The 15,479-nt window shown below is 37.6% G+C and overlaps 1 protein-coding gene across 3 annotated transcripts in view; it reads left to right on the forward strand.

Annotated features, from left to right (window-relative positions):
• Nbea (neurobeachin) overlaps window positions 1-15,479 on the forward strand; it is a 485,089-nt gene that overhangs the window by 44,749 nt on the left and 424,861 nt on the right. For all 3 annotated transcript variants that reach the window (XM_040754403.1, XM_040754404.1, XM_040754405.1), the window contains exons 2-6: window positions 7,702-7,933; window positions 11,462-11,562; window positions 11,803-11,898; window positions 12,568-12,689; window positions 13,487-13,613. In XM_040754403.1, the coding sequence (XP_040610337.1) occupies window positions 7,702-7,933; window positions 11,462-11,562; window positions 11,803-11,898; window positions 12,568-12,689; window positions 13,487-13,613 (678 nt within the window). The remainder of the gene's footprint in view (window positions 1-7,701; window positions 7,934-11,461; window positions 11,563-11,802; window positions 11,899-12,567; window positions 12,690-13,486; window positions 13,614-15,479) is intronic.

Below are 15,479 nucleotides of genomic sequence, written 5' to 3' on the forward strand. Positions count from 1 at the left end.
CTGCCTCTGCCTCCCGAGTGCTGGGATTAAAGGCGTGCGCCACCAACGCCCGGCAGCATTGTTGTTTTTATGCACAAAGTCAAAGCAGTCAACATTCCAACACAGACTTGCTAAGCCCCCCCCCATAGAAGAGCCTTTGGAAGTTGACGGCTGTTGAGGGAGGGAGTCAGTTGTCTTCAGTGGCCTGGCCCATGTCACTGATTATTCTAGTCTCTATGAGCGTTTAAAAAAGTAGGCAGTGGGAAGTAGTTGGGTGAGATCTGGGAGGAGCTGACCCGAGCGGGGGATGGGGAACGGACATGATCTACATATGTTGTATTTATGTATGAAATTACTAAAAAGTATCTAATTTTAAAAAGTTCTGCTAAAAGAACAAGGTATATATGAAAATGCTGCAATGAAACCCAGTACTCTATGATAATTTTTAAAAGGAATAAAAAATTAGGTGAAATTTTAACAACTCAGGTGGCATAATACTGACCTTTGAAAATATACTTGTTTCTGCTTGTTCACATGAGGGGAAGGTACTCCGAAGACATATGAGTGTGAGTGTTTTAAAAGCACATATTGTCGTTTTACTTTGCAAAAATCGTGCTGGAGACATGACTCAGCTGTTAAAGGCTAGGCTCACAACCAAAAATTCTTTGCAAAAATCAGACCTACTGCTTATTCTGCATTTTAGTGTTGTTCTGTTCAGTTCACATTAATTTGCCCTTTGAAACAATTTGTCATTGTTGGTTTCTATTTGTTGAGATTTTATTCTTTTTTGTTTGTTTGTCTTAAGACAAAGTTTCTCTGAGTTAACAGTCTTGGCTGTCTTTTAACTCATCCTGTAGAGCAGGCTGGTCTGGAATTTAGAGATCTGCCTGCCTCTGCTTCTCAAGTGCGGGGACTTAAGATTTGCTCCACCACTGCCAGGCACTGAGATTTTATTCCTTTAGTCCCTCCTCTAGAGTCTGTGACTTCCTTTATTAGATGATTTCCAGGCTTCATCTAGTGAGTCTAAGCCAGGTCTGCACTTTCTCCTGGTTGCTCTGTTAACTTTTCTGTTTTAGGTGGACCATACTTATTTCTAGGCTTTAGATTTTTTTTTTCAAACTTGACTTTCTTTTTTTTTTTTTTTTTTTTTTTTTGGTATTTACGAGACAGGGGTTCTCTGTATTGTTTTGGAGGCTGTCAGTCCAGCCTGGCCTCGAACTCACAGCGATCCTCTTGCCTCTGCCTCCCGAGTGCTGGGATTAAAGGCGTGCGCCACCACGCTCAAACTTGACTTTTAAGTCTGTTTATACTGCTGGTAATTAAACCCAGGAAGGCCTTATATCATACTAGTAACAGTAATTCTTCTTTGTAGTTATTTTAGCCTTGGCAATTGATTATTTAAAAATATAATGTAGAAATATTTGATAAGAGGAGACCTGCCTGTTTTTTGATGTGGGAATCTTTATGTTTTGGTTTTGTTTTTACAGTGACTCCCCTAAGGGTTTAAAAGATTTTCATTCTGTTTCTTGTGACCATTGAATTATGTTTCTGTTTCTTTGGCCTGTTTGACAGTTAGTGTAAAAGTCTACGGGGTGGGGGGGGACAAGGAAGAAGAAGAAGGAAGGAAGGAAGGAAGGAAGGAAGGAAAAAAAAAAAGAAAATTAAAACCCTTAGTCCTGGGGATTGATTGGTTCTGCATCCTGTAGAGCCTAAGGACTACCTAGAGGTCAAAGCTTTGAGCCATACTACTTCCTTTCTGAGTGTGCTACTGCCTTGGGCATGTTTATGGTTGCTTAATTCCCTTCTGTACCTGGGAGCATTAAAAAGACATCATAACCTTACAAGTCTCCTTTTCCCTCTTGAACTCTTTCTTTCTTGTCACAAATGTTACCTCTTGCTCTAGGCTGCTACAGCCAGTGCTTGTACCTCCAGATGTTGTCAGCCTTGGAAAGCTGTGGCAGTGGAGACAAAAGGGGATGCTTTGGGCCTTTCTGACGGAGGTCCACAAAGGCCTTTGTGAACAGGGTAACACCGCTGCTTCTGGAAATGGCACTCCATTCCCTGAGTCCTTATGACTGCTTCCAGTCTAGGGGGTAGGAGGTGGTGGGGTGGTAGGTAAAGTTATTTAATATTCCACACTGTGGTTAACAAAAGCAGTGCTTTCTTTATTTGGCTGTTACTACAATCTAGAAGTCTTTGAAAGTTGCTTCTTATACTTTTGCCAGCATTTTGCTTTCTGTGTGTGTGTGTGCGTGTGGGTGTGTGTGCGTGTGTGTTTGGTGTTTGTGGTCACTCCCCAGGTTGCTTTGTCAAAGAAATGTGTTACAAACTAATTGCACTTTAAAATAGAAACTGAAAGTGGAAGCATTTAAGTTTGATTTTAACAACTGACAGTTGTGTATAACATACTGAATATACTTGGCATAAGTTTCTCCTATGCTGGCCAGTTTTGTGTCAACTTGACACAAGCAAGAGTCATCAGAGAAGAGGGAGCCTCAATTGAGAAACTTTCTCCATAAGATCAGGCTGTAGGCAATCCTATAGGACATTTTCTAAATTGATGGTGCAGGGGAGGGGGAATTATGGAAGGGGCCACCCTTGGTGTGAGAAAGCAGGGTGAGCTAGCCATAGAGAGCAAGCTAATAAGCAACAACACTCCTCCATAGCCCCTCATCAGCTCTTCCCCCAGATTCCTGCCCTCCTTCACTTCCTGCCTTCACTACTTTTGATGATGAACAGTTACATGGAACTGTGAGTGAAATGAACCCCTTTGAACTCTCCAAGTTGCTTTTGGTTATGGTGTATCATTACAGTAGTAACCCAAACTAAGATGCCTTCCTAAGACAAGAGGATGCCCCTTCATTTTGTTTCACATGAAACCTTAGTAACAGCACAAAGAGTAAGGCAACAAAAGGTCCATAAAGAGTTGTAAAATATCTTTGCTTACGTAATGACCTCTATAGCCTTAAGAAGAAAGGTATATAGGAACTTGAGTAATTCATTGTTGACAGAAAAGAGAAACATCAAGTACAAAGCTTGACATAGACTTTGAGAACTGACCTGCAAAGTAGAGCCTGTTGCTTTCTTACTGTCTGCCTTTTCTATCCTCCCATTCTGTGACCTCTCTTTCTTTCTGAATCATTCAACAACTTATGTGTGCTTGGCAGTGTGCTTACGGTACAATACATGTTGATAAAGAGGTAGAAATGCTTCTTCTTAAAAAGCTTATGGTAATATGTGAGATGTAAAGCAGTTCCATAAAACATAATCATGTTCTTGTCAGTCTAGAAAACAAATTCCAGAGATAGTAGTGTATGGGTTCTACATGATGTATAGTCAATCCATATAGTTCTAGAAGAAGCTGGGAGATATTACAGTCTAGTCCTGGCGTAATGGGTCTTGATGAAGACATGTCTCAGAGATATTGTGAAGAGTGTATTTCATCTAGAAAAAGCTAGTCTTTCTAATTTATATGGTGATCGTTAACATAGTTGTGTTAAAGAGGTTGTTGTAGGAAACTATCTTCCCAAATTATCTAAATACTCATCCATCTATTTAGCAAGTGGTCCAAGAGTTATCAGCAGCTAAATCATCTAAGTAAAAGCTGTCACCTTACTATTCAAACAACAATCTACCAATCCTGTAAAGAAAATGCGTAAATATTTTTAGATGGAGATTGAAGACAAGTGAATTAAACACATCTTGGGTCATACAGAAGTGGCAGATTCTGATTTCTTATTTAGATAAAGTGCCTTTACTTTATATAAAGTCAGAACTGTAGATGTGGAAAAGCTACAGTTATGTTTTAAGTTTAAATTACTATGCTTGAGATCTATAAAACAAATCTTTGTTGACTGGAAGCTTAAGACCAGCTGGCTCAGTTTTGTGGGTCTTCATCTATATTGGGTCAGATGAGTTCATGTTTTAGATGGAAAATTGGGTTTTTCCAGCTCTCCTAATAACAAATTTTAACCTAATGCTTTACTGTTCCTGCCATTGTGTCATGTGCTTCTGTATGTGTATGAGTGTGTGTGTACTTGTATGTGGATGCAGATGCCTGATGTTGACATTGGGTAACTGTATCTGTACTTTCTTCTTTTCTTTTTTTAACGGACTCAATATGTACCCTTGGTTATCCTAAACTCACTGTGTATTAATTTGTCTACAAAGCTGGCTTCAAACTCAGAAAATGCACCTGCCTTTGCCACCTGAATGCTGAGTTTAAATGTTCTGCCACACTGGGACCTCTACCTTGTGGGTTTTTCTTGTTTTTTGTTTTTGTTTTTGTTTTAGACCAGATCTTGCACTGAACCTGAAGCTCACTGATTCAGCTAGACTGCCTGACCAGTAAGCTGTAGGGATTGTCTGTCTGTATCTTCCCAGTGCTGTAATTATAGACAGGGGCTGCCATGCTCAGATTTTTTTTTTTAACCTTAGGGAATCTTGACCACAAGCCCTTATGTTTGTCCACCAAGCAAGCATTTCACTGACAGAGTCATCTCCCTAGGTCCCATGCTATGTACGTGTAGCCAAGTGGTTCCATGCTATTTATTTGTAGCCAAGTCAAGCTCATTTAGCTCTCAGAGCAGAAAAGAGCTCTAATCACTGTGGTTTAGAAAGTGACTTTACCAAGGTCATATAGCTAATGAGTGGTTTAGACTGAATCTGAGTACAGAAAGTTTGAATTGAGAGTCAATTGCTTAATCACTTTTTCAGCAATTTTCATAAATAAATCAGAAATAATAGTTAAGGTTACTTCAGATGCAGAAGTGCAACTGGAGAATAGTTTAAAGTTTATCAGAGGCACAAGTAATTTGAAATTGAATTTTATATCATGAGTTAATAAACTTCATTGTACATGAATTTTATTTATTTATTTATTTAGGTTAGAAACAATCTTGTTTCACATGTCAATCCCAGCTCCCTCTCCCTTCCCTCCTCTCCCTCTCCTGCTCCCCACCAGGTCCCCCAGTCTCCCACCCAATCTCCAGTCTGATCCCCAAGGAGGGTGAGGCACTCCATGGTGGATCTCCAATAACTGTCATTTCATCCAGGACAGGGCCTAGGCCCTCTCCCAAGAGTCCTGGCTGAGAGAGCCTCCCATATTGTGGCATAGGCACTCAAAGTCTATTTGTAAGCCAGGGATAAATACTACCCAAGGCCCCATAGATTACCTAGGCCTCCTCACTGACACCCACATTCAGGGGGTCTGGGTCAGTCCCATGCTTTCCATACAGCCATCAATCTGGAGTTCAAGAGCTCTCTCTTGTTCAGGTCAGCTGTTTCTGTGGGTTAAACCAGCCCAGTTTTAACTCCTTTGCCCATCAGTTCTCTCTGACACTGGATTCCAGGAGTTTAGTTCAGTGTTTGTCTGTGGGTACCTGCCTCTGCTTTCATCAGTCGCTGGATGACAGTTATGTTTCCTAGACTCTCTGGCAGTGGGATTGTATGCTGGCATTCCCTTGATTCATGTCTAAAATCCACAAATGAGTGAGTACATACCATGTTTCTCTTATTGTGACTGGGTTACCTCGCTCAGTGTGGTTTCTTCTAGTGCCTTCCATTTGCCTGCAAATTTCAAGACTCTATTGTTTTTTTCCATTGAATAGTACTCCATTGTGTAAATGTACCACATTTTCTCTATCCACTCTTCAGTTGAGGGGCATCTAGGTTGCTTCTAGGTTCTGGCTATTACAAATGATGCTGCTATGAACATAGTTGAACAGACATCTTGTTGTATGAATGTGCATCTTTTGGGTATATGCCTAAGAGTGGAATTGCTGGGTCTTGTGGTAGACTGATTCCAATTTTCCTGAGGAATCTCCAAAGTGATTTCCAAAGTGGCTGTATAAGTCAGCACTCCTACAAGCAGTGTTGGAGTGTTCCCCTTTCTCCACATCCTCTCCAGCATAAACTGTCCTTGGAGTTTTTTGATTTTAGCCATTGTGACAGGAGTGAGATGGTATCTCAGAGTTGTTTTGATTTGCATTTCCAGGATGGATAGGGATGCTGAGCACTTTCTCAAGTGTCTCTCAGCCATTTTAGTCTCCTCTATTGCGAATCTCTATTTAGTTCTGTACCCCATTTTTTTTATTGGATCCTTTGGTGTTTTGGAGACTTGCTTCTTGAGTTCTTTGTAAATTTTGGAGATCAGCCCTCTGTCAGATGTGGGGTTAGTGAATATCTTTCCCCAATCTGTGGAGTGCCATTTTTGTCTTGCTGTGTCCTTTGCCTTACAGAAGCTTTTATTAATTTATTAATTGTCGATCTTAGTGTCTGTGCTACTGGAGTTATGTTCAGGAAGCAGTCTCCTGTACCAATTCATTCAAGGGTACCACCCACTTTCTCTTCTAACAGGTTCAGTGTGGCTGGATTTATTTTGAGGTCTTTGATCCATTTGAACTTAAGTTTTGTGCATGGCGATAGACGTGGTTCTATCCGCATTCTTCTGCATGCCAGCATCCAGTTATGCCAGCACCCTTTGTTGAAGATGCTTTCTTTTTTCCATTGTATATTTCTTTAGCTTCTTTGTCAAAAATCAGTTGTTCATACATGTATGAGTTAATATCAGGGTGTTCAATTCAATTCCATACCTGTCTATTTTTGTGCTGATACCAAGCTGTTTCAGGACTACAGCTGTATAATAGAGCTTGAAGTCAGGGATGGCGATGCCTCCAGATGTTGCTTTGTTGAATAAGGTTGTTTTGGCTATCCTGGGTCTTTTGTTTTTCCATACAAAATATCATGGCAGGGACCGCCGTGGTATTTAGGCAGACATAGTGTTGGAGAAATCGCTTGAGAGCTTTACAGTCATATATATAGATATCAGGAAAAAAAACCCCAAAAAACAAAAAACAAACAAAAAAAAAAAAACAAAGAAACATGGGGCCTAGCTTGGGCTTTTGAAATCTCAGAGCCCACCACTCCTAGTGACATATTTCCTCCAACAAGGCCACACCTCCTAATCCTTTCAAGTAGTGCAACCTATGGGGACCATTCTTACTCTAAGTACCACAATAATAATTTATGTGATTTGATCAACAGAGAGTAAGCAAGTTATAGTATTTTATTCTTCATGTGTTCATCTATTAGTGTGCATTTAATGGGGCTGGTAACATTCTTTAAAGTAGCATGCTGATGGGAACAGTAGTAACTTTTTTCATAAGCCATAATATTGACAGTAAATCAACTTTTCTTCTTTTTTAATTTTTAGGAGTTAGAAGATTATAAGTTCTTATATATTTCTCTATAAAAATTATTCTTTTAATGTTTCAACACTATAAGTTGTTCTTTCACCAGTTTTATGTTTCTTCATTTTCTATGTTGAAATTGAACCAAGCTACTTTTTTTTTATTACATCTTTCCCCCTATGCCTCAGTAATTAAAAATTAAAGTGAATTTGGTCTTAATGTGTATCATTACATACTGTATCCCTTCTAATCTTTTAAAAAGAGAATTTGACTCGACTCCCACCCTGTAATTATTTGCTGTAGGTTTTGTGTTTCTCTAGATTTGAATGTATTATTTTCCTTCTATCTCTGTAAAAATTAGACTTCTTTTTGCTTGTTTCATTTCTTATGTATGTAACTCTTAAACTTTGATCAAAGTTTGCTTTATGCAAGATGACTTCCTTTTACTTGATTGTTTGGTGCTGTATGCTGATGTTGTAAGTAACTTCCCATGTCATGTCTACTTACTTTTATTTTTCCTGTTTACTTTCAGCTGGTTGGTGGGGAATTTGATCTGGAGATGAATTTTATTATCCAGGATGCTGAGAGTATAACATGCATGACAGAGCTTTTGGAGCACTGTGATGTAACATGCCAAGCAGAAATATGGAGCATGTTTACAGCCATCCTACGAAAAAGTGTTCGGAATTTACAGACCAGCACAGAAGTGGGCCTGATTGAGCAAGTATTGCTGAAAATGAGTGCCGTAGACGACATGATAGCAGGTATGCCGTGGCCTGCAGAGAAGTAAGGTTTCAGTAGTTAGAAGGCTTCATGTACTTCTTCATGTTCTACAGTGAAAATGAGTTTATAGAAATTGCCTTGATTTAAAAGAAATAAATAGGAATATATGGACAAATTGCCCTTTATGCTAATGGAAATATGCAGACTACAAGAGGAAACAGACCGTATTGGGCAAACATAATTACTAGATTTTTCCCCTTAAGTTTTATTAAAACCTTAGTACTATGAAGTACAAAGTACAATAGAAAATTATCTGAAAAATAAGCATTATTTTTTATGTTACATATAAGTAACTGTAATATATTTAAAATATAACATGTAGGTCAGATCTACTTACCAAGTTATTCAAGCTCTGTGCTTCCCAATCTGCTGCACCTGGAACCTGAAGAATCAGCAGGATAAATCTTTTTAAAGTACCTATTTTTACCTTCATAGTTTTTGGGGACACTTGTCTGTTAAACTTAGACCTAGAGTTCTAATTGTTGTCATGCGACACCGCAACCAAGGCAGCTTGTGGAAAGTGGTGTTTAATTGGGGTTACAGCTTCAGAAGGTTAGTGTCCATGGTAGGAGAGCAAAGATAAAGCAGCAGAACAGCTGCGAGCTTTCATCTTGAGTTGTAGGTAGAGGCAGAGAAAGGCTCACTACGCCCCAGCTGACACACCTCCTCTCACAAGGCCACGCCTTCTAGTCCTTTCCAAATCATTCCTCCAGCTGGAGGCCAAGTATTCAAATATTGGAGTCTACAGGGGCCAGTCTCATCAAACTACTATAGCCCATATTGTGGAATAGAATATAAAATTTAAAAAAAGTGGGTTTATGTTGCTTATTATTTGAAATAATAACCTTGAAATCTCAGATTTATTACTACCAAGTCTTAGCTCTCTGCATGGTGAGTCTCCTCTGTGGGTAAGTGTGTTTCAATAGAAATGTTTTGCCTGACGATCCCTCAACAGCGGTTATTTCTATAAAATAAATGCACTTTTGAAAAATCTGGTCTTTATTTTGTTTGTTTTTACAAATAAGATGGTTAGTCTATATATGTAATGACATAAAAATATTTCCACAATTCTTAAAGTGCCAATTTGACTGTACAATAATATATTTAGCCCTTACAAATGATTCAAACCCAGAGAATTTTTTAATGTTTTCATATATGGAATTCTAATTTTTAAATTTTCAGACTAAAACATCCAGAAAGAAGGAAATGGGCAGTGAAGTTCACAAGAATGGATTTTAAATAAAAAAATTCAAAATTTGGTGTTCTTGCTATTTTGAAATCAAGTCCAGAGTGGCAATATTTCCATTAGGCATGATTTCTGATGAATAATAACATGACAAAAATGAGGTTATATGTGAGAGTGTTTGTGTAAATATGGTAGTATAGTATATATTATTTAGAATATCATATGATCTTTCAGTCTTGATAGCTGGGCTTAAGACCTTTTTTTCCCCCCTTCTTGAATAAAGTGGCTACTACTTTGCAGAATCGTTTTAGAGTGTTCAGAATTATATGCAGAGTGGTTTATATTAGTTACTGGAACTCAGTTCATGAGCACCGATATAAGAAGAGAGCAGTGAGGGCATGTTAAGACATTCTCGGAGGTTCTTTAATTCTCTTTTCTTCTTGGTAGCATTTCCTTCCCAAAGGACTTCATAGCCGAAGGCTATGAGAAAAGGGAGTGAGTGTCTTGGGAAAAAACAACAACAACAAAACATACTGTTTAACTACTGATAACAGAGAAATTAAAATTGGATACTTTTAAATTCCCACCTTTGAGTTCTGTAGCTTAAGTTCATAGAGGTACTCTAAAGTTAATAATTTACTGTATCACTAAAATGTGGTTAAATATTTGAAATAAATTGATAAAAACTTTCATAGCAGTAGTGATTTTTTTCTTCAAAATTTTTGTGCTTGCAAAATTATCTGCCATAATAAAATTAAACTGACCCGCTGAGTTATGGGTCATCTACAAATTATAATGTATAATATATAAGAAAAATTTAAAAAGTAACTTACTACAAATTTTATCTTCTTTATCCTGATCATTGTAAATAGAAAGTTGATTTTTGCCAAAATATTTTTATGTGAATATTTAATAAATCTTCAGTGATAGTTATTTCAGCTAAAAGGTTCCAGCTTTTAAGATTTTTGATTTTTATATAGAATTTCTTATTTGGAAGAAGCCTGATTTTATGCACTAACATTTTCGTGCAATTTTATTATTTAAATAATGAGACATTTTGCTCTATATAAAGATCTCTCAAAAATGGTATACTGTCAAAATTTTACCATAGAGATTGCTTACTCATTGTGCTAGTAAGTAAAAATAGTGAATTATTTACTGCTGATAACCATATTGAATTTTGAGATATGTACTTTAACTTTCCAAATTCTAGTCATTAATTTGTGTATTTGATAATTTAGATTTTATAATCTAATCTACTGTCTTGTAGTATTAGGTGATAAATTTTGTACATATATGTGTCTGGTGGCATTAACTTGCATATAATATAAGCACTTTAGAGGGCTAGAGAGATGACTCAGAGGTTACGAGCACAAGTTGTTCTTCCAGAGGTCCTGAGTTCAATTTCCAGCAACCACATGATAGAAACACTTCAGAATGTGAGAAGATGTATCAGTATTTAGTTGTTTAATTTCTTTCTTTTTTTTTTTTTTGTTTTGTTTTTTCGAGACAGGGTTTCTCTGTATTGTTTTGGAGACTGCCCTGGAACTCGCTTTGTAGACCAGGCTGGCCTCGAACTCACAGAGATCCGCCTGCCTCTGCCTCCCGAGTGCTGGGATTAAAGGCGTGCGCCACCAACGCCCGGCAGTTGTTTAATTTCTTACAAAGACTATTAAACAATAATAATGTATAGAGAAGGTTATCAGACTGAAGATTAATTTTTCTCATTATTTGGTGAGTTGTGTCTGTTACACATTCAGAACATTCACATTAATGTAATGAAAATCAGTAGCATTGTTTTTAAGTTAGGTTCAGTTGTAGATGAGTGAGTGGCAGTGAGAGGATTCATACTGTCTGGGTTTGAATAACGACTCTTCTGTTTGCTAGGCATGCATTTTTGGTCTGTGTGACTAAGTTGTCTGGGGTATAATTAACCAATTTTAAAAAGAGATGGTGTTATTTAAAATCTCATAGTCTGATTTTGAGGGTTTCTGATATTTGTACTTGGAATAGTATGCCCCATGTGGAGTAAATGCCCAAAATTGTTAATTATCCAAGAACTAAATGGTTCACTACCATGTTTTATTGGTCAGTTACCAGTTTGAAAATAGCCAGTGTACAATGCTAAGTTTTGGATATTTTTACCTCTCTTTCCCTACTTGTAGCAAATCTCTGTGTCTCCATTATGCATCAGAATAGGCATTGGTGGGGACACTTAGTATAGTAGATTTTTAAATAGAAGTAACATTTGGTAACTTTCTGACTCTTCAAAAATGTAGCTCATGCCTAGAGTGTGTTAGAGTAACTTTATTCTCCTCTGCAGATCTTCTAGTTGATATGCTGGGAGTTCTTGCCAGCTACAGCATCACTGTCAAGGAACTGAAGCTTTTATTCAGCATGCTTCGAGGAGAAAGTGGAATATGGGTAAGCTGTGGTCAGAGGGAGCAGTCTTCAGTACTAGTCCATTAATACTTAATGGTCATCAGATTGTCTCTAGGGAGCCATACATTCAATTGGTAATGAGAACTGTTTCCTTCTTAAATCATGTAGTAAATCATTTAAATGAAATTTTCTTAATCGTTACCATACAGTCCATTGATTAAAAGTGTTTTAGTAGGTAATGCTAACTTTGTACAGTGACTGTTTCTTTCATTGTTTTCTCAGCCAAGGCATGCAGTAAAGTTATTGTCAGTTCTTAATCAGATGCCACAAAGACATGGTCCTGATACATTTTTCAATTTCCCTGGGTGTAGTGCTGCGGTAAGCTTAAATATATTGTATTTCTTTTTACTCATTTCTCTGTTACTTGAATTTATTTGGTGTTCTGTTAGTTTGTTCTTTCTAGATTGTATAAATAATCTGAATAAAAATGATAAAAATCATATTGTATGCATCTATGGTTCTTTTATTCTCGTGTTGGGGAGGGGTTGGAGACAGTCTTGCTATGCAGTCCTGGCTGGCTTCTCCCTCCAGTTGTCACGCCTCAGCTTTCCTGAGGCTGCTTGTGGATCTGCCTCACCATGTGTCCTCCCCTTGTGTGTGACTGGGCAGTGCTGTAGAGCTTGTTCCGACTCGTTAGCACTCTCAGGGAAGGCGTGCTCGGGGGCTACTCTGCCAGCTCCATCAGGAAAATGGAGTCCTGCTAAACTCTAGCATAAAGCATCCGAATCAGAAACTTCTGAGGAACTGTTTGTCAGTCACCTGTCTATTCTGTGGGAATTAGAGAAGGGGTTTGGAGAACAGTCTGGAGCCTGCTTAGCATGCTTTAGTCCACTGTGTGTTTCAACAAACAGCATGTAGAGATTATTTAAATGCAATAATAGTTTATTTCTGTAGTTGTTTGATTATTTGGTGGGGGGAGGGAAGTTTGATTGTAGTGACTTTATATTTCATTTAACTGATAATTTATCTTGTTTCATTGTCTGGTAGGCAATTGCATTGCCTCCTATTGCAAAATGGCCTTACCAGAATGGCTTCACTCTCAACACTTGGTTTCGTATGGATCCATTAAATAACATTAATGTTGATAAGGATAAACCTTATCTTTATTGGTAAGTAATATGCTTAATTTTAGGACTTCTGTCTTTATGAACTTGAATTTTGAAATTAGAAACTACCATAAAGCTCACATAGCTAATATTTATTTCTTTATTAATAATCTTAACATTTTTATTTTCTCTTGCACTTACAGTATAAAAATCAAAGAAAAGTCTGTTAGAGGGATCATAGGGTTACTAGTATCTGATGAAGTAGATATGACACCAGTTCCCACTGGAGTTTGTTTACTGTCTTTCATTTCTGTAATTGACATAGGTGTGAAAAATAACAGTAGCCAGGAAAGAAATTATAACCAAATAAGATTGTTTAGTATTCATGTTCATATCTTGACATATATGTACATACACACACACACACACACACACACACACACACACACACACACACACACACACACAGAGCTCTTTTTTTGGTAAGATCTTTTGAAAGACATAGGGGACTAGAGACCGATTTGTTATTGACAACATGAACTATGTTGAAATGAGTTTTGAATGTGCTAAGTGAAGATGGTTCTTCACAGTAGATGAAGTCTGCCCAGTAGACATTTTTATCATTAATTTGTTTTATGCTTATGGAATTTTACATTTTAAGTATAAAAAGTTTTTATGGTCTGTTATTTATTGAAATAAATTTCTTGTTTTTTAGTTACTGTAAACCATATGTTTTAGTTTCTATTTGGCCAGTGTGTTAACTATGACTATACAGAGAATTAAGTTTTATTGTGTAAAGTTTTAGTAGGCATTGGTGCATTTCTTTTAATCAGAGTTTTTATATTCTTGTATTAATACAGTTTTCGTACTAGCAAAGGAGTTGGTTACTCTGCTCATTTTGTTGGCAACTGTTTGATAGTCACATCTCTGAAGTCCAAAGGAAAAGGCTTCCAGCACTGTGTGAAGTATGATTTCCAGCCACGCAAGGTAGGGCAGAGTAGATGCTTCCCTGGAGATGGTGTCCGTGGCCATTCACCTCGCCCCAGGGCCTCGCTGCTTTGACTACTGCTATAGTCTAATTTCCTGACTTTCACTGCTTCTCTCTTTCCTGCAATTGCGTCTTACTTTTATGTGTGCTATTTTGTCTTTTGTGAGAGGTCTTTGGATCACTTGTGTTGTTTCTCTCATACTTGTTCATTTTCTGAGTCTGATCTAATTCTCCCAGGAAGTACGTGCTGAATATTTAGCACCTGTAGGCACTAGGGACATGACAGTGGACAGAACCTGAAACATATCATTTTTTTTTTTGCCACTTACATATTACTGGGGAGTTTTACAAGTTTCATAATTGCTTCTACTCATTCTTTGTCTCTCACCACCTTTGAGATGTTGCCACTTGGGTGTGTTTGCACTCCCAGATCTCAGAACATAAAACCCCGAGTTTCCTCTCTCCAGGTCCACATCCACAGCTGTGCTGAAACCCTCTGGTTTAGATGTCTGCCATCTCATAGTAATTGGGGCATGTTCTTCATCTGCTTTTGATTGTTTTCTAGTGCTATGTATTATGTCTCTGAAATACATCTGTTGCCTTTTAAAATTGTCTTCTTAACTTGTTCACATTGCCTTCTCTTCATCTTGAATGATTTTTTTCTTTCCTAAACTATTTTGTACACTAATACTAGACTTATCTTCCTGATGATATTTATTTGCTTAAGCTAATAATTAACTTTTCTATAAGTACAAAATGCATTAAGTTTTATCCATGTGCTTTATGTTCTGGATGAATTAGGTTTCCTTGTTTAGACAGATCTAAGTCTTTAGATCCCATCCTATCATAATATTCTACTTCATCCAACTTTTCTGTGCAATCTTTTTCTGGGTTTCCTCCCTCCCTTACCTTTTTCCCTCCCTCTCTCACTGGGTATCCAACCATGGAGATAAATGTATGCTAGGCAAGCACTATGTCAAAGAGCTGTACACCCACCTGTCTTCCTTGATGTATATTGTTTTCAGATATAATTAATCCATTCTTTTTATTATTAAAAACTTCATTATCCATTTATATGCTTACTTAGTGAGTGTTGAAATTAAAATTTGTGATGGATTCAGTGTTTATTCTGTCAAATGACTGACAGAATATTGAATTCAGTAGGAAGCCAATAAATTGAGTAGCTGTATAAAAATATGACTTAAACTAGCTGGAGAGATGGCTCGATTAAGAGTACTGGCTTTTCTTCTAGAGGACCTGGCTGGGTTCAACTCCCAGCACACACATGGCAGTTCCCAACTGTCTTTAACTCCAGTTCCTGGGGATCCAACACTCTCACACAAACACACATGCAGGCAAAACAAAAAGCAAAAAAATATAACTTAAATAAAAGGGGCTTTTGCTTTCTTAAGACATATGTTTCATCAAGTGGCTCTCAATTTGTGGATTAAGACCTGTACAAGGGCTGTATATCAGTTATTCACATTATAATTCATAACAGTAGCATAATTACAGTTATGAAGTAACAATGAAATAATTGCATGGTTGGGGTCATTACAACATGAAGGAACTGTATTAAAGGGTCACAGCATTAAGAAGGTTGAGAACCACTGATCTAGATAGAAATGAGATTATTAGAATTGCAAGTATTATGAATATATATTTTTGAAAAATACTATGGTTTCCTCTTTTGTTTGGAAATAGATTTTTTTTTTTTTGGTTTTTTGAGGCAGGGTTTCTCTGTATTGTTTTCGAGGCTGTACTGGAACTCGTTCTGCAGACCAGGCCGGCCTCAAACTCATAGAGATCGACCTGCCTCTGCCTCCCGAGTGCTGGCATTAGAGTGCACCACCACTGCCCGGCAG

This window comes from Mesocricetus auratus, unplaced genomic scaffold (assembly GCF_017639785.1).
Source record: "Mesocricetus auratus isolate SY011 unplaced genomic scaffold, BCM_Maur_2.0 Super-Scaffold_100011, whole genome shotgun sequence".
In the NCBI taxonomy this organism is placed as follows: Eukaryota; Metazoa; Chordata; class Mammalia; order Rodentia; family Cricetidae; genus Mesocricetus; species Mesocricetus auratus.